Source organism: Lithobates pipiens, unplaced genomic scaffold, assembly GCF_037356315.1.
Source record: "Lithobates pipiens isolate NorthernLeopardFrog02 unplaced genomic scaffold, aLitPip1_a1.2 Scaffold_27, whole genome shotgun sequence".
Lineage (NCBI taxonomy): Eukaryota > Metazoa > Chordata > Amphibia > Anura > Ranidae > Lithobates > Lithobates pipiens.
In genome coordinates, this window is record NW_027507788.1 from 227202876 (window position 1) to 227227819 (window position 24944).

General features: G+C 45.0%; 1 protein-coding gene across 5 annotated transcripts in view; it reads right to left on the reverse strand.

Annotated features, from left to right (window-relative positions):
* PLEKHG5 (pleckstrin homology and RhoGEF domain containing G5) overlaps positions 1-24944 on the reverse strand; it is a 504862-nt gene that overhangs the window by 22880 nt on the left and 457038 nt on the right. For all 5 annotated transcript variants that reach the window (XM_077458334.1, XM_077458335.1, XM_077458337.1 and 2 more), the window contains 8 exons: positions 13186-13365; positions 6047-6217; positions 4972-5067; positions 4646-4696; positions 3443-3592; positions 2165-2275; positions 417-566; positions 7-144 (listed from right to left, as the gene is read on the reverse strand). In XM_077458334.1, the coding sequence (XP_077314460.1) occupies positions 7-144; positions 417-566; positions 2165-2275; positions 3443-3592; positions 4646-4696; positions 4972-5067; positions 6047-6217; positions 13186-13365 (1047 nt within the window). The remainder of the gene's footprint in view (positions 1-6; positions 145-416; positions 567-2164; positions 2276-3442; positions 3593-4645; positions 4697-4971; positions 5068-6046; positions 6218-13185; positions 13366-24944) is intronic.

Consider the following 24944-nt stretch of genomic DNA (forward strand, 5'->3'; position numbering starts at 1 on the left):
GTATACCTTATCCACCTCATCTGTACTGCTCTCCACAGCTTCGTAAGAGTCGATACGGCTGATAATGGCCGCCAGTCGCTGCTGCTCTTGCCTTTGGCGCATCCTTGAGTTCACGTGATTGATGAACCGCTCAACTGAGTTTATCTGTAGTGATAACACAACAATCAGCACATTAGAGGAGCTTGGTTGGTCATAAGCAAAATTAAAGTGAATGTAATTCCCATGGAAGCTGTAAGGATGTCATACAAAAGTGAAATTCTATCATCCTTCACTAATGAACCAGAGAGGAGCAGATGTTCCTTCATCTAATTATCATATCTAATCATCCAGGCGTGAAATGTTACTTTGGAGTTCTATTACTACAACGTATAACTAGTTTATTCTATTACTGTACTTCGCATTGACATATCAATTACCATAACAATGATGGACTCTCTGACTTGAGGGTCGTCCGTCTTCTTCAGGATGGATTTGAGCAGCAGGGGGTATTTGGTGAGACGTTGATGCGGCTTCACTAACATGTCGCTCAGCTTCAGGCGATTGCACTGTTTGTGTTTCTCCGCCCACTACACAGAGACAGACAAAAGGCGCAACTGATTAGCAATCTATGTAAACGATCTTCTGCACTCCACCAACAAATAAAGTAGGACCTTGTGGACAGACAAGGGGATGCAGAATGACCCCCTTAGGCTGCCTTCACTCCTGAGCGTCGTGTGTCTTTGAGCGTTTCTTAGCACGTTTTGGGGTGTATTTCTACAGCGTTTTTAAGCTCTGTTTATTTTTTTTTTGGGGGGGGGGGGGTTGTTTTGTTTTTTTTAGCCAAAAAATAAAAATATAATTTGCTTCATCATTTGTTGCTATGTTTTTCAGCTTTTTCATCCACTTTTATTTATTATTTAATATTATTTTTATTTATTTTTACTTTTTTTGTAAGGAGTTAAAGGCTATGGTTAGGGATTTTTTTTTATTTTTTTATTTATTATTATTTGCTTATTATTATAATTTTTTTTTAAATTTTGTTAGCTAAATTAAGATTAGGGTTAGGAATCAGGGGTTAATATTGAAGTAAGACTAAAGGCAAATTTTTTTTTTTTTTTTTTTTTTTTTTGTTTTAGATATCCTCTTTATTTGTCCAGTTTACTGTTAACTTTGAAAGTGAAAGTAAAAAAACAAAACAAAACAAAAATTTTTGGGTTGTGGCCAGAAAAGTAATATAGGGGAAATGTTCCAATGAGTCCTGGTGACTTGGGGGTCCCCAAAGAATTCTCTTAAATTGGAGGGATTTCCTCTCACTTCCTGTTTGGCTACGGGACAGGAAGTGAAGGGAAATCTCTGTAATGGGACACAGATGGGGAAAAAAAAAAAATTGCTAGGGGTTACTCTATCCAAAATGAAAAAATAAAAATAAAAAAAGGTTTGCCTATAGTTCTATTTTAATATTAGGGTTAAGCCTCATGCAAGCAATGAGATTATCCAACGAATGAGCGTCTGTTTTTTTTTTTTTCCCATGCAAATCTCAGATCGAATCTGATGAGTTTACTAAAGTCACAGAAATTCCTGTGCGACAGAAAAAAAAATTCGGAAGTGATGTCATGTGTTTTAATGCATTTGTATTGCATTTTCAAACGATAGCTGTGCTGATCAAGCGAAAATTGTACGATCTGGCACCGTATGCAAATATTTTTGTGAATGTCCGACAGAATAATATCGGATGAACTGTCATGCTCGGCTCTCGAAAGCTCTGTACAATCGATCCGATCATCGTACGATCGATTCGAAAGCGGTGTTTTCCGTACGATTTTCTGATTAGGGCATTAGGATTAGGGTTCGTTTTTTTTTTATTTGTATTATTTTTTATTTATTTATGATGATTATTTATGTATTGTATTATTTATTTTTGCATTTATTATTATTATTATTTATTTTTATTTATTTAATTATTGCCTATAAACAGAAAAACGCTAAAGAACGTGCGACAAAATGCGCTAAAACACTCAAATCAAGCATTTTCATGACAAAAAAAATAGAAAAAGGCTTAAAAACACACAGATTTCCCGGCCAATTCGAGCTACAAAAAAAGTTTCAGAACTTTTTTGAGCTTCAGGCGTTTGTTTCAAGGCAACTTGTAGTGGAGGTGCAAAGCAACAGTCAAACGCGCACTTACCGTTACATAAGCCCGGAACAGGTCATTGTCCCGGTGCAGGTTCCTCATATACTCCATGCAGCCCTCCTCCTCCATGCAATATCGGATATACGGCTTAAAGAGTGATTCAAACTGCCGAAAGAATAAAGAATACAATGTATTTCATTACGTTATACAGGCTGCTGTCATGGGGGGGGGGGGGGGGGGGGCGGGGGGCTACTAAAACTGGAGCACTCAGAATCTGGTAGCCAATCAGCTTCTAACTTCAGCTTGTTCAAATAAGCTTTGACAATAAAACCTGGAAGCTGATTGGTTTACATACAGAGCTGCACCAGATTTTGCGCTCTCCGGTTTTAGTGCATAACCCCCCATGGCGTCATGTTACCCTGTTGTCTCCATTCACTTAAAGGGGCATTATATTGTATACGAGAATGGGATCAGCTTAACCCCTTCATCATGCCCAGACCCAAAACGTAGCAGCGTCACCATTGGTCCGTTAAAGCTAAACAGCTAAATGAACAGAATTACGTATATGAGATTCACCGGGCCTAAGGCTTTAAATTTCTATTTATCCAGTCCTGAGATTTACACTGCTCTGCCACACAGCACAGGGCAGGAGACCCGATTTCTCTCTGCCACAGTCTAGTAACACTTACAGGTCTTGTCCCTCACCCCAGCCTGTGATTGGATACTGAAACGAGAAGCAGAAGACTGATAAGCTCATCTCTCAGTCACTCTGCTCTCTCTCCTCCTATCAGCGTGCCCTGTGCACTGCAACACAACTGACTGCCTTCTAGTTCTGCCCCCCCCCCCCCTTCCAGTCTAAGATCTGCTGTACAAGGACAGCTACTTAAACAGTGTTAACAATGTATTAATAAATACAAATCTTCATTAATCTGTGCCTTTTATATCTAAATTAGCTTTTTTTTTTTTTTAAGTATGCATAACTTAATATATAATATATATATATATAATATTAATTTATATATTTGTGTAAGTTATGCATACTTAAAAAAAAGCAAATAAATGTATATATATATATACCTGCTGCATCTGAATGGTTGGTTGCATGCTGCAATGGTTGAAGTGAAATATAGTATGTATAAAAAAAATTACATTTTTCAAACATAAGTAAAACTGTTATGTGTAAAAATAAATAAAATTAAATATATATATATATATATATACACACACACACACACACACACACACTTTGAAGAACCCTCATATATATATATATATATATTTATTATTATTTTTTACACAAAACTTTATTTTTTTATTTTTTTTAGCACATACCATTTTAAATCCCTTCTGGAAGTCCATGGGGTTCAGCAGGCTCCTGGTCTTCCTCGTCTTCTCCAGCACCGGCATCATGATGTTCGCCCAGAGCGATCGATGCAGCTGGATGATTTCCTGCACATTGCTGAACAGCTTCTCCGGCTCCACCTGTCACCAGATCCCAGAAATCCATATTAATAGCAATAAATGGAATCATTCCTGATAGGCTGTCCCTTCCTGATGAGGATATAACACGGCTCAGCAAATAAAGGGAACCGCAACCCTATTGTTTGAGTTTCTGCTCCTCTATGTACACGGTTTATGGTGTTTATACATTTCACTGTTCAGTAGATGCTGGAAAATCCAACCGACTGACAGTCTATCTCTTAGGGACTACGGAGTTCCCGGGTCTGTACACCCGCTGTGCCCATTATAAGGACTTCCCACCATCCCTGAGCTGAGTTCCCGGGTCTATACACCCGCTGTGCCCATTATGAGAGGTTCCCACCATCCCTGTGCTGAGTTCCCGGGTCTGTACACCCGCTGTGCCCATTATGAGAGGTTCCCACCATCCCTGTGCTGAGTTCCCGGGTCTGTACACCCGCTGTGCCCATTATGAGGGTTCCCACCATCCCTGTGCTGAGTTCCCGGGTCTGTACACCCGCTGTGCCCATTATGAGGGGTCCCCACCATCCCTGTGCTGAGTTCCCGGGTCTGTACACCCGCTGTGCCCATTATGAGGGGTTCCCACCATCCCTGTGCTGAGTTCCCGGGTCTGTACACCCACTGTGCCCATTATAAGGACTTCCCACCATCCCTGAGCTGAGTTCCCGTGTCTATACACCCGCTGTGCCCATTATGAGAGGTTCCCACCATCCCTGTGCTGAGTTCCCGGGTCTGTACACCCGCTGTGCCCATTATGAGAGGTTCCCACCATCCCTGTGCTGAGTTCCCGGGTCTGTACACCCGCTGTGCCCATTATGAGGGGTTCCCACCATCCCTGTGCTGAGTTCCCGGGTCTGTACACCCGCTGTGCCCATTATGAGGGGTCCCCACCATCCCTGTGCTGAGTTCCCGGGTCTGTACACCCGCTGTGCCCATTATGAGGGGTTCCCACAATCCCTGTGCTGAGTTCCCGGGTCTGTACACCCGCTGTGCCCATTATGAGGGGTCCCCACCATCCCTGTGCTGAGTATATATTATATATAAACATTTTTGTACCTCGCAGAGAAGTCCGGATTCCTGGAGATTCAGCAGACAGCACAGGAAGAGCTACAGAGAGAGGAAACAATATATTATAAATAGTGATCAATACAGGACTCATCATCAACATAAGAATCAGGAGATGAGAAGAATCTTCTGCAACGTACATTGCTATCTGTATATTAAGTTGAGGCCGTCCCTTCCCCCAACACAGACCCGGAGAACAGAGATCACAGACAAATGGAGCAACAAATATAAATGTAAATTTAAAAAAAAGCTCCTCCCTTCCCCCGAATAGAAAAGCTCCCCCCCCCCCCCCCAACACCCAAAGTGTGGATACTCACATCTGTTATGACTTTCAGCTTCTTTATGTAGGTGGCTTCAGTGTGGATCAGCTCCCAGATCGCCTCCTGCTGGTGGCACTGACGTCTGGTTAAAGTCTAATGGAAGACAGAACAACAGGGGGCATAAATGTTTTTTTGACACCAAAAATAGGGCCCAATATTTCTTCCACTGACATCAATGATGGGGCACCATTGCTCCCAAAGAGACCAAGGATGGGTCACTATTCCTTCCCCTAAAACCAACAATTGGCGCTATTCCTTCACTGACACCAACAATGGGGCACTATTCCTCCCACTGACACCAATGATGGAGCACTATTCCCCCAACTGACACCAATGATGGGGCACCATCTCTCCCACTGATACCAATGATGTGGCACTATTCCTCCCACTGACACCAATGATGGGAAACTATTCCTCCCACTGATACCAATGATGGGGCACTATTCCTCCCACTGACACCAATGATGGGGCACTATTCCTCCCACTGACACCAATGATGGGGCACTATTCCCCCCACTGATACCAATGATGGGGCACTATTCCTCCCACTGGTACCAATGATGGGGCACTATTCCTCCCACTGGTACCAATGATGGGGCACTATTCCTCCCACTGGTACCAATGATGGGGCACTATTCCTCCCACTGGTACCAATGATGGGACACTATTCCTCCCACTGATACCAATGATGGGGCACTATTCCTCCCACTGACACCAACGATGGGGCACTATTCCTCCCACTGACACCAATGATGGGGCACTATTCCTCCCACTGACACCAACGATGGGGCACTATTCCTCCCACTCATATGAAGGATGAAGCATTGTTTACTCTCATCGATGCCAAAGAATTTTCTACTCCCAATGGCCACAGTTCGGCCCCAGAAAGTTTGAAGGACAGTAAACTGGCCCTTTGCTTAGATAGTTTGGAGACCCAATAAAGTCCAGACTTGACCAATCAGTTATTTTTGTAGAGGGTGAATTTGCATAGATATTGTAGCAGATCCATTATACAATATTATTATTATTATTTATCATTTTTACACATTTATTTCCTCTTTTTTTTTCTTACCTCCGGGACTTCGATGATCTCCTGCCAGCTGTCCTCCAGGCTCAGGCTGGTGTCATCCTCGTCCTCCTCCCAGGAATCCTGATCGAAGCACAACTGCTGGGGCAGCTTCGGGAGGCCAAACATGCTGTACGAATGCAGCTTGCTTTCCAGTTGCTCCATTTTATCGATTTCCTGCAAGAAGAACCAGAAAAAATTCAGAACACAAAGAAGGATGGAGAAGGAGGAGATAACGCGACACGTCAACCATGCCAATCCTGGGTCTATCAGACCTCATCCAGGAGGACCAAGCCGTGCGGATGGCGGCAAGGGGTCTGAGTAGAACACGGAATAAGTTGACTTATATAGGGACCCCCAGCCAGAATCGCTCTTCTGCCTGCCGCCTAGACCGCCGCTAATATATGCAAATGAGAGTCAGAAATGCTAATGAGATTAGCAGGGGGGGGAGCCCCCAACCGAGGGAGATTCTCCTCTTTGTTCGCCCGTTACTGTGGCTCGTGCTCGGGCACTTGGCAGGGGCTCAGGGGACAGGCGGGTTGAAAAGAACAGCTGGTACTAGTGGGCGAGGGTCGGGCTGCTGAATGGGGCAAAGACAATGGGAGCCATACTGACCCCTCCAGATTATCGATGGGCCGACATGGACCTAATGGTGGGGGGAGCCAGCCTAATATCCTACTGAGGACAAAGGAGGTGGCCAAAGCCTAAAGCCCATCAAAGTCTTCCATCGGGAGTCCTCGGAGATGTTCCCGGGGTGGGGGATGCATTTCGTACGATGGACGGGATGAAGGATTGGGCTTTATTTGTGTAACCACTTTCCGACCGCTATACGTACAGTATATACCCAGCGGGTAAAATAAGTATTGAACACATCACCATTTTTATCAGTGAATACATTTCTAAAGGTGCTATTGACATGAAATTTTCACCACGTCGGTAACAACTCCTGCAATCCATACGTACAAAGAAGCCAAAACAAACAGGTTCAGAAATGAAGTTCTGTGTAATAAAATGGAATGAAACAGGGAAAAAAGTATTGAACACAAGAAGAAAGGGAGGTGCAAAAAAGGCATGGAAAGCCAAGACACCAGCTGAATGAATGAAATACTTGTATAGCGCACAATGCGAACTGAATCGCCTCTAGGCGATTCAGCTGAAGTCTATCAGTTATTAGAAAGCCATCCTGCCCCTTGTCAGTGCAAATTAATATCAGCTGCTTCAGTTTCAACCAATGGCCTATGAAAAGGTGCCTCATTACCAAGGTGTCACACTAGAAACATCTCATGATGGGTACAAGCAAAGAGCTCTCCCAAGACCTTCTCGAGCTTATTGTTGCAAAACATACTGATGGCATTGGTTAAAGAAGGATTTCTAAACTTTTGAATATACCAGTGAGCACTGTTGGGGCCATAATCCGGAAGTGGAAAAAAAAAAAAAAAACAACCATAATTTCACCATAAACCGGCCACGACAGGGTGCTCCTTTACAAGATTTCTGACAGAGGAGTGAAAAGTATTATCAGAAGAGTCATCCAAGAGCGAAGGACCACTTGTGGAGAGCTTCAGAAAGACCTGGAATTAGCAGGTACACAATAAGTAATGCACTCAGCCGCCATGGCCTGTATGCACACGCTCACCACGCAAGACTTCATTGCTAAAGAAAATGCATGGTGAAGCTAGGTTAAAGTTTGCTGCACAACATTTAGACAAGTCTTTGATATACGGGGAGGATATCAGGGGTGGACTGACCATTCGGGCACTCGGGCACTGCCCGAGGGCCCCATGCCACTAAAGGGCCCCATAAGGGTTGCAAGGCACAATAAAACCAGGGACAGTATGTAAAAATCTGAGTTTTTAAAAAAATCCCAAGATTATAGCTGCCCCGCCTCTCCAGTACCTTTTCAGTGTGTGTATGTGTATTCTGTGTGGCCCAATAATCTCCTATTGCCTGGGAGCCCAATAATCTCCTATTGCCCGGGGGACCCGATAATCTTCTCCTATTGCCCGGGGGCCCCATAATCTCCTATTGCCCGGAGGCCCCATAATCTCCTATTGCCCGGAGGCCCCATAATCTCCTATTGCCCGGAGGCCCCATGAGTTGTCAGTCCGCCCCTGGAGAATATAGTCTGGTCAGATGAGACAAAAACTGAACTCTTTGGATGCCATAGAGTTTGGCGGCCACATGGCACATCACCCCAATAACACCCCCATACCAACAGCGAGGTTTGGAGGTGGGGGCATCATGGGGTAGGCGGGGCTGTTTTTCAGCATACAGTACTAGCAAACTTCATATCATTGAAGGAAGAATGAATGGAAAAATGTACCAAGACATTCATGATAAAAAAAATCTGCTGCCATCTACCAGGATGATGAGGATGAAACGAGGGGCGGACATTTCAGCAAGACAACGATCCCAACACACAAAGCCAAGGAAACTCTCAATTGGTTTCACAGAAAGAGAAAATAAAGCTGCTAGACTGGCGCAGCCAATCACCTGACCCGAATCCAAGAGAAAATCTATGGAAAGATCTAAAGATCAGAGTTCATAGAAGAGGCCCACAGAACCTTCAAGATTTGAGGACTGTTTATGTGGAAGAATGGGGCCAAAATCACACCTGAGCACCGCATGCGACTCGTTTCTCCATACAGGAGCCGGCGTCTTGGAGCCGTCATTACCAACAAAGGATTTTGTACCAAGTATTAAATACATTTCAGTTAGCGGGTTCAATGCTTTTTCCCTGTGTCCTTCCATTTTTATTACACAGAACTTTATTTCTGATCTTATTTGTTTTGGTGTCTTTGTATGTATGGATTGCATGGATTGTTACCGACATGTGGGGAAAATTTCATGTCAATATCACCTTTACCAATAGATTTACCTAGAAAAATGGTGACGTGTTCAATACTTATTTTACCCGCTGTATACGTTGCGGCTTGCAAGTGGTCTACCGGGGTTATGGAACAAGCTATCAGCCATAACCCCGGTATTTATTTATTTTTATAGATTCTCTTTCTCATGAAAGCCGTCCGAAGCAGCTGATTAGTTCTCTGAACGCGGGAGCGGGAAAGATCAGCTGACCACATGACCAATTGTGATTGGCTGTCGCAGCAGTCACATGATCAGGAGCTGGTCCAGCTATTGATCATTAACGAGACCAAGAGCCATCCTTCGCAGCTCGGCCCCTGTGCTGGTAACCTTGCAGTAAGTGCGATCTCAGCGTACGCGCAGGTGCGGCGTGTGGGCATTACATCCTGCCCACGTCTCCTAGTTGCTTGTAGTACAATCGTGTCCCATTGGATTAAATCAACACCACCCAACCTCCCGGCAGTAAAACGGGCAATATTATCACTCTTCAACCATGAGGTTGGACACCATCTAACTAAACTTTTGATCTACTTCACGCTTTTTTTTTTTTGCAAGATGGCGTAAATATATGGAGGTCACGTTCACCCAACAAGAACTGCAGGATCTCACAAAACCATTTCGCTTCACGGATTGGTATCTCAAGCGAGACCTCACCAACTCCCCTAGGCAAACTAAAAGTGTCCAACTTATCTTCCTACCACCCTATAGCCACCAAGCCCTCATAAAGCCCTTCACCACCCAAGATTTTTCCTTATTCTCCGAGACAGTTAGCCTTTTCCGTTGGTATTATTGCTGCTATGCCATCCTCCGAGTCCACCACTTTGCTTACACTCCTGAAGGTACTAATGTTCACTATGTCATTTCGCTTTGAAATGCTATGCAATATTATTGTTTACGGGGTAAATATGCTTCCCCTTTCCCTCTTGCCCCCACCCATGTTGCCCCTTTCCTTTATTCAAGTTTACATTTTGCTTTACTTTTTTTTGTTTGCGATTTTGCATCAAGGCTATTAAGATATCGGATAGTGGAGGAACGCGTTACCCCCAACTATGGCGACCTGAGTTGTGCCATGGTTGTGGGTAAGCACTTGTACACACGGTCGGAGATTCCGACGGAATGTGTCCTATCGGACCGTTTTGTTAGATATTTCGACTGTGTGTGGTCTCCATCGGACTGTTTCCGTCGGAATATCCGTCGGACCCAATTTTCCAACATGTTGGAAATATTTCCCGACCAACTGGGCCGATCGGACATACTCCGATCATGTGTAGAGAATTTTGATCGGACCAAGTGCCACGCATGCTCAGATCAAATTCCTACATCAAAGCTATTGGCTACTAGCCTGAATGTAGTCCCGTCGTAACGAAATTACGTCATCACGTTCTGAAAGATCGGATTTTTCGACAACTTAGTCCAACCGTGTGTATGCAACAGTTTTGGACAAGATCCGACGGGCAAAATCCGACGGACAAAATCCGACGGATTTGGTTGGCAGAATGTCCGACCGTGTGTACAGGGGCTAAGAGTATGCTTAAAAGAGGGCATACCCTGCATATGAAAATATATGAAGTATCAGGGGTATGGGTGGGAGGGAACCCGAAATGCTAGAAGGAGGGGGGATTATAAGCCCCAGACTCCTCCTACAAATACAAGTTAGCCCAACGGCCAGTCTTCTAGCATGTTATGTACATGCATCTCTTATTATACTCTGAAAATCTCAATAAATATATATATATAAAAAAAAAGCCTACCCATGTATGACACACGGGTGGCAAGGGGTTAAATAGGGGTGTTTCTGGGCTTTATATTTATATAGATAAATGCTCCATATAATATAACAGCATAACAAAGCGCAGACTCGGCTTCCTGCGCCACACAATGGCCATATGTTCATTATCCTCCCCATACAAAGAAAATCAGATTCCAATAAAACAATGTGGAGGAGATTTTTATCTTCGGCAGTTTTTGATGAGGAGTCGGACTACGGACGATTGTGGTGAAGCGCAGACGGCCAAAGGATTAGATTACAACAAAAGGTAATATGGTACAGCAAGCATGTTAACACGCGACAATGGCATCAATAAAAACCCGAAGGTGACACAAAAACTAAAATCTACATGTGCTTCCTGCATCCAAAAAAGAATAAATGATTGAATAAGATTCCTTATTCATCGGAAAGCATTGGTCCTTTGTGATGTTAAAAAAAAGGCATTAGGCAAGTGAGCGCACGTCATTCTGATGTGTGAAATCTTCATTGCATAAAATAACACACACTTGCAGATCAAAGCCTTCGCTATAAGTGAGAATTGGCTGATAAATGTCGTTGCCTGAGAGGGGGTGGGGGTGGGGGGGGGGATCTCCGGTGTACAGGGACGCACAATTGTTACCTAATGAAGATTGCAAAAGTCTGTGCTTCTTTGCGTGTCGGGAAAATGCGCAATTTTGTGCATGTTCCCGACATCCAGGCATGTGAACCCCCGTCTTAGCCCTTTTCGAAGCCTAGAAAGGGGTGCTGGGATTTGTAGTTCCACCATGGGGCTTATTCACATCTTGCCTGTTGAACTGCAATTTTCTGCACACCCCCCACACTCTGTTCCCACCATACTACATGTGCGGGGAAAACGTACGTAGCTCCGCACACACACGGTGTGAAGAGGCCCCTTAAACCCTGAAACCTGCGTTTTGCATATTTTAATTTTTTTTTGGACAGGCAGAATATCACCAAACCCGCCAAAAACAAAAACGCACAGAGCAAAGTCAATCATGGCGATGTTTGCTTTAAATGACAGCTCCTCATTAGGCGCGCTCGCTCTCCTAGATGACCCCTGACTGGTTTCGCACGAAACTTGCCTTGTCACAACGTGTTTGAACAACCACTTCAATTAATTTGCCGTCTGCCTCTAATCGGCCCATTGGCGGCCCTTTGTTCTCCTCTATTGGTGGCCCTTGTTCTCCTCTATTGGCAGCTCTTGTTCTCCTCTATTGGCAGCTCTTGTTCTCCTGGCTTTGCTAAAGACCTACTTAGCATAGCAATGGGGGTGACACGACATTACCTGCCGTCACATTAAGGAGGTGAAAAACCAGCGAAGCACAATGGACATTCCACATTAACCTAACAAAGCCAAAGAGGGGCAAACGCGACCATCCCCTTGTAGTCCTGGAAATGGGGAACACATATTGTGTACTCAGTCGTATGATATGAGGATGTTAATCGGGGAATATTCGGCAGGTAAGGTGTCTGTGTACATAGGAGAGTTCTGCAGCACCATGGATTCCCAACAAAGACTGATAACCTGGGATGGACATCAGTGCCAGGAAAAGATCAATCCGTGCCCAGGGCACCCCCGTTGCATGGATGCACAGCTCCTCCTTCTCCTACCCCCCAGTACAGAGCTCCCCCCTGTTCCCAAGTGTAGAGCAACCCCACCCTGTAGCACCCCCATTATACAGATCCCCCACAATACACAGAGCTTCTATACCTCCAAGCAACCCCCAAAACACAGATCACACCCCCCCCATTCTGACACCCCTAGAACTTCCGCCACCTCCTAATACACAGAGTTTCCCCTACCTCTGAGCACCCCCCACTTCTTAGCACCCCCACAATATACAGAGCTCCCCCACCTCCTAGCAGCCCCAATACGCAGAGCTCCCTCCACCTCTTAGCACCCCCCACAATACACAGAACTTCTCCACGTCCTAGCACCCCCAATACACTGATCTCCCCAACTCCTAGCTCCCACCCCCCACCATACACAGGACTCCCTCCACCTCCTAATAAACAGAGCTTCCCCCACCTCCTAGCATTCCAATACACAGAGCTCCCCCCACCTCCTAGCTCCCCAAAACACAGAGCTCCCCCCACCTCCTAGCTCCCCAAAACACAGAGCTCCCCCCACCTTCTAGCACCCTCAATACACAAATGCACACTAGATGGCGCAAATGCCTATGATACTTAGTGCCATTTAGTGGTTGAATGTGGCATTTTCCATATTAAATCAATGAAAAACAGTCGCTAAGCACAGGAAATGTCCTAAAGAACATCCATTGCTCGCCCCGTTTGCAGAGAACAAATTTACATGCACTTTGACTAAGAGAACTGCAATGCAAATCTTTTAAAATATAACTCCCTTAGAGTGCATCGCATTATCATGTGTTTCTACATTCCTTGCCCTCCCACTCTACTTATTCTTAGACAGTATCAACTAAGTGACATGTTAAGCTGAGTGTGTGCACATCTGAGACTTACTGATACAAAGTTTCATTAATTCTCTCTTTACCTTCCCAAATGGCCCGGTGCCAGCTCCAAAGAACCCGCTGAAGCGGCTGGCGGCTCGGTTCTTCCACGTGTCGTTGCCGTTGTTGGGCAGGGAGCCGCTGAGATTCTGGGGGGGTTCTTGAATGGGGATAGTTGCATCCCCGAGGAATTCCGTCATGTTCTTCCTTCTTCTGCCAGGAGCCTAAAAACAAGGAGAGCAAACACACCGGGTTATCATCCAAAGCCATCACCTATCACCTTCGGATAGTAATTTGTGCCGATCCGGCATTTGCATACATCATCTTTTTAGCACCACTATGGGCCAAGGCAGCCCAATGCTTCCAGCACCAGGCATGGTTAGTGTGTATCTCTGTGGGGGAGGTTAGGATCTGTGGGGCGGTGATTAGTGATAGGCACCAAGAGGTCCCAATACTTCCAGCACTGGGGGGGGGGGGGGATCTGTAGGGTGGTCATTAGTGATAGGCACCAAGAGGTCCCAATACTTCCAGCACTGGGGGGGGGGGGGGGGGGATCTGTAGGGTGGTCATTAGTGATAGGCACCAAGAGGTCCCAATACTTCCAGCACTGGGGGGGGGGGGGGGGGTTAGGATCTGTGGGGCGGTGATTAGTGATAGGCACCAAGAGGTCCCAATACTGCCAGCACCAGGCAAGGTTAGTGTGGATCTCTGGGGGGGGGGGGGGGGGGGTGGGATCTGTGGGGTGGTCATTAGTGATAGGCACCAACAGATCCCAAGCATCAAGAGTTCCCAATACTTCCAGCACCAGGCAAGGTTAGTGTGGATCTCTGGGGGGGGGGGGTGGGATCTGTGGGGTGGTCATTAGTGATAGGCACCAACAGATCCCAAGCATCAAGAGTTCCCAATACTTCCAGCACCAGGCAAGGTTACTGTGGATCTCTTGGGGGGGGTTTAGGATCTGTGGGGCGGTCATTAGTGATAGGCACCAAGAGGTCCCAATACTTCCAGCACTAGACAAGGTTGGTGAGGAACGGCACGGGTCATTAGTGTTGGGGGCTAGTGATAAGGTCAAGAGTGCAGTACTTTGTGCCAATCAAGTATTTTCATAGATCTGGGAGCTTTCAGAACCAATCTGGGCCAAGATGACCCAATACTTCTTGCACCAAGCAAGGTTAATGAGTATCTCGGGGGGGGGGGGGCACAAGAGGACCAATAATTCCAGTACCGGCAAGGCTGGTGAAGATCTGCAAGGGTCATTAGTATTAGGGGCTAGTGTTAAGGTCAGGGGTCCAGTACTTTTTATGGATTCAGCATTTTCATTGATTAGGGAGCTTTCAGCACCAATCTGGGCCAAGAGGGTCCAATACCTTCCAGTATCAGGCAAGGTTAGTGAGGATCTGGTTGGGGGGGTTATTAGTGTTGGGGGTCAAGAGGGCATAAATACTTCCAGCACCAGGCAGGGATGGTGAAGATCTGCAGAGGTCATTAGTGTTGGGGTTAGTGTTAAGGTCATTAGTCCAATTCTTTGTGCCGAGCCAGCATTTCCATAGATCTGGGAGCTTTCAGCACCAATCTGGGCCAAGGTGGCCCAATACTTCCAGTACTAGACAAGGTTGGTGAGGATGATCTGCTGGGGAGATAATTGGTGTTGGGGGTTGGTGGTAAGGTCGGGGGGGGTTAAGGCTAGTCTTATGAATAAAGTTTTATGGAATTTTGAGCTGATCATTTGGAGCTCTATCTTGCTTCTGAAGTTGGGTGGCTCCCAGTTTGTGGGACTGGGGTCAAGTTAACAAGAGTTCTATGAAAAAAAAGCCAAGTTGGAGTTCAGGGCCTCCATTTTATTTTGCATTTGTAACAAAAGAGAATTTTTGTAAATGAAGAAATCCATATGAAGCAGAAGGTGGGCAGCCACTGATATGAATGACTTGGAAGGATTTAGAGTTCCTCGCCACAAACCAAATCTGTGTTTTCAGACACCGGGTGAGACGGGATAAACCTTCTGCTGACAAAAGACGCGACTTCCAATCTCTCCACTTACAGGTCCCTGGAGCCGACTAATCCCAGGTCCTTCTATTCTAAACACTCCGGGTCCTTCCTGGAATCTCCGGATTTGTGTAATTGCCTCCCGCTCCTCGGACAATGGCCGGCCGGGGCTATTGTGCAAACTTAAGAGACGTCCTTTAGAAGCGTGTCCCCAACAACAGAGCGAACGCTTGGTGAGCAGAGGAGAATTTTACTGATTACTGACATGGGAGGACCGAGGCACGCGGGGAGGATTTGCATATGTGGATGTAAATGTCATCCTTGAATGTCGCTGTGTGTTACAACATGCAGGTTTATGTGCGTCATTTCAACAAGACAACACATATACTATAATGCAGAAGTGCCTACAACAACGTTTCTACGTAAGTCACCACAACGCAGAGATGGCTCACACCTGTGCACTGTAGGGGGCTTACACGCACATGCACCGTGATATGCCAGCTAGGCGTGTAGGGAAGAAGAAGAGGAAGGAGAAGAGGAGGAAGAGGAAGAAGAAGAGGAGGAAGAGGAGGAAGAGGAAGAAGAAGAGGAGGAAGAGGAGGAAGAGGAAGAAGAAGAGGAGGAAGAAGAAGTGGAAGAAAAGGAGGAAGAAGAAGAGGGAGAAGAAGAAGAAGAAAAAGTGGAAGAAGAGGAGGAAGAAGAAGAGGGAGAAGAAGAAGAAGAAGAGGGAGAAGAAGAAGAAGAAGAGGGAGAAGAAGAAGAAGAAGAGGGAGAAGAAGAAGAAGAGGGAGAAGAAGAAGAGGAAGAAGAAGAAGAGGGAGAAGAAGAAGAAGAAGAAGAAGAAGAAGAAGAAGAAGAAGAAGGAGAAGAAGAAGAATAAGAGGAAGAAGAAGAGGAGGAAGAAGAAGAATAAGAGGAAGAAGAAGAAGAAGAAGAAGAAGAAGAAGAGGAAGAAGAAGAAGAAGAAGAAGAAGAAGAAGAAGAAGAGGAAGAAGAAGAAGAAGAGGGAGAAGAAGAAGAGGGAGAAGAAGAAGAATAAGAGGAAGAAGAAGAGGAGGGAGAAGAAGAAGAAGAAGAGGAAGAAGAAGAGGAGGGAGAAGAAGAAGAATAAGAGGAAGAAGAAGAGGAGGAAGAAGAAGAAGAATAAGAGGAAGAAGAAGAAGAAGAAGAGGGAGAAGAAGAAGAGGGAGAAGAAGAAGAAGAAGAAGAAGAGGAAGAAGAAGAACCCGAAAATAATAATAAGAAGAAATAATAAAGCAAAATACTATATATGAATACAATTATAAAAAAAAAAAAATAATTAAAAAGATAATAATAATAAAATAAAACAAAATAATAAATATGAATGAAATATATATAAATAATAATAATAATAATAATATGAATGAAATAATAAAACAAAGAACAAATGTGAATAAAAATATAATTAAAATAATGTAAAAAATACTGTAATAATAATAAAATAGAACAAAGGATCAAATATGAACATGTAACAAATAATAATAAAATATAATAATAATAGTGATAATAATAATAAAGGAATAAAATAATAAGGCAAAAGAATAAATATGAATATACATATAATAAATAATAATAAAATATATATAAAATAATAACCACTTATAAAATATCACATTATCATTTCTTTTTTATATTTTTAAGTCTTTTGACTTGGTACAATGTGACTCCTCAATGATTCGTAAGTACTTTCATTCGGAGATACTTTTTAGATCAGGACTCCAATCATAAAGCACAATTCCACCCAAAACTGAATTATCAGAGGGCTCCCTCGCTGGCCAGATTTTCCTACCTATCACGGAGTGATTGCTCTGCGCTTGAGTGCCCAGCTCCGCCCATGCGCCATGACCAGTAGACCTCATTTAACAATGTGCAGCAGGAGAAATGAGACTTCTGCAGCCATCAAAGAAATGACAGCCCATGCAATGGAGCCTTAAACTCCTGTTATAGATATGAGGGATATCCACCTGATTGCATGGCAAGGATGCCAATGGTAGCCAGGAACCATGGCATTGATGGTCATGGGGGGTAGGGAATGTAGGGATGAGGTTGGGAGACATCATAGCCAATTTTGTAGCTCTGGGTTCCAATCTTAAAGCGTAATTCCACCTAAAACTGAATTATCACCAGCCAGATTCTCACACCTATTTGGAACGGAGAGCTCTGTGCTTGAGTTCCCAGCTCCGCCCCTACGCCATGACCAATAGTCTTCATCATACATATGCAACAGGAGGAATGAGACTCTCTTTGCTATCCAAGAAGTGACAGTTCATGCAGCAGAGCCATAAACTTCTATTAATAGAGTCTGGAAATCATAAAAGCAATAAGAGGACCCCCCCTCCCCCCCCCCCCGATCCATGGTGTATGGGTTCTGGGTACCACAAAGGAGTGTAGGGAACGCACTCACCTCCGCCGTCCCAGGAATGGCAGGAATCGCATTATGTGTCATGGACAGCCTGCAGCATGCGACACCGCCAGCCCTCCGAGGATTCTGCCCGCATCGTCTCCCCAACAATTCATATCACATCTTTCACGCCCAGGCCGAGCGGCGGATACGCACACACCAACGTCTTGTGTCAACACCCCACAGAAAGTCAATAGTCAATAAAGCAGATTGCATAGCTGACACGGGTATTAGTGATGTCATGGCGATCGCATTCCTGCCTTCTTCTTTATTTCGCTCTCTCTGATTTGACTCTGTCTCTTTAAGAAGAGGCGGCGGGGTGGAGTTGCATGGACGGGGTGGGGAGCGGAGCGCTGCAGCTGCTGTTCTGCAATGTATTCCACATTCATAGGAAGAAACCTTTCACTGTCTGTTAATGAGTGTGACTGGCGTTCTGATTAACCCCTTCCTGGGCGCCGAGCGACGCCGCTAATCGCAGCAGAACGGGGAAAAGTCTGTGTTACTTATAGAAACCAGATCCCAACTTATGGAATACTAACACCCCATTAGATGCAATACTAACACCCCATTAGATGCAATACTAACACCCCATTAGATGCAATACTAACACCCCATTAGATGCAATACTAACACCCCATTAGATGCAATACTAACACCCCACTGGATATAATACTAACACCCCACTGGATATAATACTAACATCCCATTATATGCAATATTAACACCCCACTGGATGCAATAGTAACACCCCACTGGATGCAATAGTAACACCCCACTGGATGCAATACTAACACCCCACTGGATGCAATACTAACACCCCACTGGATGCAATACTAACACCCCACTGGATGCAATAGTAACACCCCACTGGATGCAATACTAACACCCCACTGGATATAATACTAACACCCCACTGGATATAATACTAACACCCCATGAGATGCAATACTAACACCCCACTGGATATAATACTAACACCCTATTAGATGCAATACTAACACCCCACTGGATATAATACTAACACCCCATTAGATGCAATACTAACACCCCATTAGATGCAATACTAACACCCCACAGGATGCAATACTAACACCCCACAGGATGCAATACTAACACCCCACTGGATATAATACTAACACCCCACAGGATGCAATACTAACACCCCACAGGATGCAATACTAACACCCCACAGGATGCAATACTAACACCCCACAGGATGCAATACTAACACCCCACAGGATGCAATACTAACACCCCACAGGATGCAATACTAACACCCCACTGGATATAATACTAACACCCCATTAGATGCAATACTAACACCCCACTGGATATAATACTAACACCCCATTAGATGCAATACTAACACCCCACAGGATGCAATACTAACACCCCATTAGATGCAATACTAACACCCCACTGGATATAATACTAACACCCCACTGGATGCAATACTAACACCCCACTGGATATAATACTAACACCCCATTAGATGCAATACTAACACCCCACAGGATGCAATACTAACACCCCATTAGATGCAATACTAACACCACACTGGATATAATACTAACACCACACTGGATATAATACTAACACCCCACTGGATATAATACTAACACCCTACTGAATGGAATACTACCACCCCACTGGATGCAATCCCAATGCACACCACCAATGTGTGGGCCATTTTCCCAATGACCACCACCAATGTATGGGGCATTTTCCCAATGACCACCACCAATGTATGGGGCATTTTCCCAATGACCCCCACCAATGTATGGGGCATTTTCCCAATGACCACCACCAATGTAACTGATCTTAGTAGGGGTTTCTTGAGGCCTAAAAATTATTTCAAGGGTTCCTTTGGGGGTAAAATGGTTGAGAAAGGCTGATGAAGACAATAAACTGGCCGGCCAGCCGCGGCGAATCCACAACAAGCAGGTGACCAAATTCCGCAATAACTCCCAACATTCCACCGAGCTTCACACTTCTGGGATGACCAGCAGCCATCAAATCAACACAAACACTCGCCTTTCAGCCTCAGTTTGCTAAAACAAACACAGTCTAACCCAAGCTAGACAATTTACAGCCCCTTCTATATATCTACTGGTAAAAATAAACCTGCTGGAAACACAAACAAGGAGGAGCGTTCAAATCCACATCCAAAGCATTTACAATGAGCCCGCTGATTGGTGGTATTGGTTATTTGCTGACTAATAATGGCGGACACTATTTCCATTATCCAGGAAATACACAGACACACCTTTAGACTGCGCTGCCATTGGCATTTGGTGCAAAATTCTGGAAGAGCTATTGCTTGGATCAACCAATCAAATGCAATCTTCTGCTATACTGGAAAATTAAAGTGCTAAACTGGACCATTTGGACAATGGTTCCCTCTGCATCGGGCTGTGCGCGCTATCTTTGTACAACCCTTTCACCTAGGTAGGTACCCTGACCAAATTTATCAGCGTCGGGTAACTCAATAATAATTCAATGGCGAAGCTGTCAGTTTGATAGAGGGGTATGGAAACTAGGAACGTGCACAGGTGCACATTCCTAGTTCTTTGATGCAATGCAAACGAATGTTCTCACAGCATGGGGCATTGTGTGTGAGGACTTCGAATGTCAAGGTGTTGCGGATCCACAACTATTGAGATGCCTTGTCCTGACCATGGTAAAACAGCAAACACAGGGGCGGCTCCTAGGATTCAATGCCCTCTTAAAGCAGCAGGTGAGTTGATCCAGCCCAGGGCTGCTGTTAGAAATCATGGGGACTTGTACAGCCTACCAGACAGTGACCCCCACCCTGAAATTAACATAGTAGATAAAGGATGAACAAACTCTGGACAGCCGCACTCCGGATCAGACGAAAAGTAAAAAGTGCCTTTATTTCTTCAAAATAAAAAACAAAATTTCTGACGCGTTTCACGCTAAAACTAGCGCTTACTCATAGCTGAGCTACTTGAGCTACTCAGCTATGAGTAAGCGCTAGTTTTAGCGTGAAACGCGTCAGTTTTTATTTTTTTTTATTTTTCCCTTTGTTGCTGTCATTTGTGTGATGTGAGGTTTTTTAGTTTGAAGAAATAAAGGCACTTTTTACTTTTCATCTGATCCGGAGTGCGGCGGTCAAGAGTTTGTTCATCCTTTATCTACTTGGTTTGTGCAATCAGCCTGCACCTGGGACCTCTACCTGCCTGGAGAACGAGCAATTTCTTGGTGGACTGACCTGCAGCGGTGGTTTCTTATTTCTCCTGAAATTAACATGGCCTTTGAAGAGCAACCCAAATGCGGACTGATCTTCAGACAGCAAAGTACATGTGAACAAGCCCTTAAGGAGAGAAGAGGAAAGGAGGGAAGCCAGCAGTGCTGCAGGGTGGGGTGTGGGGGTGGCAGACAGCACCAGGGTAGGGGTGATCAGAGTGGGGGTGCAGATACTGTACCTATCCCAGAAGGAGGAAGAAGAGGAGAAGCCAGAAACACTGAAGGGGGAGCCAAAAGAGGATCGGTGTGAACAGTAAAGCAGTACAGCTGGTCTTCCAACCTTGGAAGGTGCCTGGGCCTGGCACAGAAGAGCTAGCTGTACCGCCTTATCAGCAGCCATGGTTCAGCTGGGTGACTTCAAGTGCAGGTGGGGCTTTGATGTCCTCTTCAGTGGTTGTCCAGGCTTGTCCTAATGCTAGTCCTCTCCAGTATCTAATCTCTCAGTAGGAGGCCATGAAAATCCATAAAATGCACCGTCACCCCCTGGACTGGATGTGCCCATAATGACCAATTACAAAGTATACCTAAAGCCACATTTTTTGGGGATGGAGAAGGAAATGGTTAGCACAGGTTTTTTTGTGTGTCCTGTTGGCAGTCACATTCTTTCCTGTAGACACAACAGGAGAGAAAAGTTTTGGCTTTGGAGACACTTCAATGTAATGGACAACCGAGAGCAGAAACTCTGGATGCCTTTTGGGGGATTTACCTTCACATTCTTTTCTGGATGTTCCTTCCTCCAACAACAATCAAAAGAAATCCCCATTGAATATTTCTCCAGATTCCTTTCTGGTGACAACTCAAGTTCTGGGATTTTCCCATCACTTTCAGCCTCGGTGACTGCAGCCTCCAGGACAAACAGAGAGAACGGGGACACCGACAGCAATCAGTCCCTCTGTAGGTCAGGCTGCCGTACATACTGACCATAGGTCGCCCGGGCATGGGCGTCCGCAGAACTTTTTTCAAGGGGGGGGCATAATTTTAGGGTCACCCATGCGCCGCCCCTTTTCGACAATGTCATTATCAGATTATCATGGTCAGAGACTGCAGACTTAGTACAATCCCTAGGATAAGTAATGGATAATGGCCAACAGGCCCTCTTACCAGACCCAGCGAAACAACACCAGTGATCCCTCCGGCTGGACGATCGCTTACGCGCCCCGGGGGTGTCTGGTCAGTAGTGTAGCATGTATGTACCCTGGCAGTGACTCAGTCTTTCTCTCTCTGGTGGTGCTGGGCAGCGTGGCTCTCTCTGGTGGTGTGGAGCAGTGTAGTTCTCTCTCTGGTGGTGCTGGGCAGCATGGCTCTCTCTGGTGGTGCTGGGCAGCATGGCTCTCTCTGGTGGTGTGGGGCAGTGTAGTTCTCTCTCTGGTGGTGCTGGGCAGCATGGCTCTCTCTGGTGGTGCTGGGCAGCATGGCTCTCTCTGGTGGTGTGGGGCAGTGTAGTTCTCTCTCTGGTGGTGTGGGGCAGTGTAGTTCTCTCTCTGGTGGTGCTGGGCAGCGTGGCTCTCTCTCTCTGGCTTCTGCCCAGCACAATCCTTGTTCTTTTTCCTGTAGCACTCTCTCCCTCAGCTTTTTTTCCCAGGCTACAGTCTCTCAATCTCTCGATCGAGCGGTATCCTCCTCCCTGTGGAAAATGGGGCTGCCAATCTTTGGGACTACATGTCCTATGATTCTCTCCTCTCCTAGTCTCCTTTGATTGGCCCTCAGTTATGGCCAATAGGGAAGGAACAGAGCGGGCAGGAAGCTGGGCGAGGAACCTGGTGAGAGCTGTCATCTCTTCTCCCTGACAGGAGAAAGGGGGGTGACCAGGGGATACCTGATAGCACCGCCACCGGGTTCTCTGCTGGACTGAGCAGGGAAAAGAGCCCGCAGTCATGCTACACTGATAGGGGGGCTTGGCAGAACCTTGATGGTGTCACCCCACTGGCGGGTTGCACATGGGTGTGGGCTGCCCGCACCCCGATAGGGATGGAACTGTGTTGAATTTAAGATCTCATCCCTGATTCCAGGGGGGGGGGGGGGCACTTGACCCCCCTTGTCCCTACCTGCGGACGCCCATGCGCCCGGGTTCTGTTTAACTGTCCGATATTTGGCCCATGTGTACGGGGCTTAAGGGTCAGTTTAGTTCTTTGTAGTTTAGTAACGCATGTTGTGTTGCACATCAATGTGCATTGTGTTAAAGCAACATGAATGTGCTGTCAACCTAAGCTAGCGCATATCTAAAATTGCACAAAAGCCTTTTTTTTATATTTTTGTAACTATGCACTACCATGCATTGCAACTTGCTACAGTGTGGGCAAGGCACATTGCAGTATGGTAATGCTTGGGGTAACACACACATCAAAACAAACGTAGAAGTCCAAGTTGACCGTTACACAAGCACACTTGGGCGATCTAACCGGACATGTTCACTGTACAATGTGATTGGATAACACCCACCTACCGGACCGGTGTTTATGGTCAGCCATTGTTCTCTGCACTGCGAATACATAAAAGACACGCAGAGTACCAGACTGTACCCTGCAGAGAGCCTTCAAATTCAATATACAACGGTCCTATTCTATTCAGAGGTATCACAAGAACACACAAAATACAACAAACTGCAAAACAAATACAAAATAAACATCAATAATATACAAAAAAACGCAACAGACTGAAACTTTTCCCTCTCAACAACATCTACACCCAATAAAAAGGTATTACCGGAAAACCGTCCACAATGTTCATCACCAAATCAATGAAATGAAGAAACAAAATACAAAATAAACATAAAAATACAAAATGCAAAAAACATTTCCCTCTCTACATCTACATCTAATACAAGGATTACAGGAAGATCGTCCATACTACAAAGACACAAACATCCTGCAATGTTCATCACCAAATCAATAAAAAAATTATAAACGAAAACAAATACCAAATAAACATCAATAATATACAAAATGCAACAAACTGAAACATTTCCCTCTACAACATCTACACCCAATAAAAGTATTAGTGGCGATTCACACAGGGGCGACCTGTCAGGCGACTTAGCCAACTGACAAGTCGCCCTCCATGCATTGCAATGGAACCGTTCTAATAGGAGCGACTCAAATTGCTCCGACTTAGAAAAAGGTTCTTGTACTACTTTGGGGGCGACTTCGGAGCGGCTTGCATTGACTTCTATACAGAAATCATTTTGCAAGCAGCTGTGCTGAAGTCGCGCTGTACAGGGCGGCTTCAGAGTCAAACGAGAGTCGGGCGACTTTGAAGCTGCCCCTGTGTGAACCGACACATACAGGAAGACTGTCCATACTACAAATACACAAACATCCTGCAATGTTCATCACCAAATCAATGAAATGAATAAACAAATACCAAATAAACAATAATATACAAAACACAACAAACGGAAACATTTCCCTCTCTACACCCAATAAAAGTATTAAAGGAAAACCGTCCATACTACAAAGACACAACCACCCTATAATCATCACCAAATCAATGAAATGAATAAACAAATACCACACAAACAATAATATACAAAACACAACAAACTGAAACATTTTCCCCTCTACGACATCCATATCCAATAAATGTATTACAGGAAAAATGTCCATACTGCAAAGACACAAACATTCTGCAATGTTCATCACCAAATCAATATAATGAATAAACAAATACAAAATAACAAACAATAATATACAAAAGGAAACAAACTGAAACATTTCCCTCTCTACAACTACACCCAATGAAAGTATTACAGGAAAACTGTCCATACTACAAAGACACAGCCATCCTATAATGTTAATCCCCAAACCAATATAAAGAATAAACAAATACAGAAACAAATGCTCAATAAACATGAAGAATATACAAAACACAACAAACTGAAACATTTCCCTCTCTACAACATCCATTCCACACCTAATAAAAGTATTACAGGAAAACCGTCCATACTACAAAAACACAACCACCCTATAAGGGCCGGTTCACACTGCAGGCGATGCGAGGCGACACTGACTTGCCTCGCAGCGACCTGCCGCGACCTCAGCGGCAACTTGCAGATGACTTCTGTATAGAAGTCAATGCAAGTCGCCCCGAGGTCGCCTGAAAGTAGTACAGGAACCTTTTTTCTGAGTCGGAGCG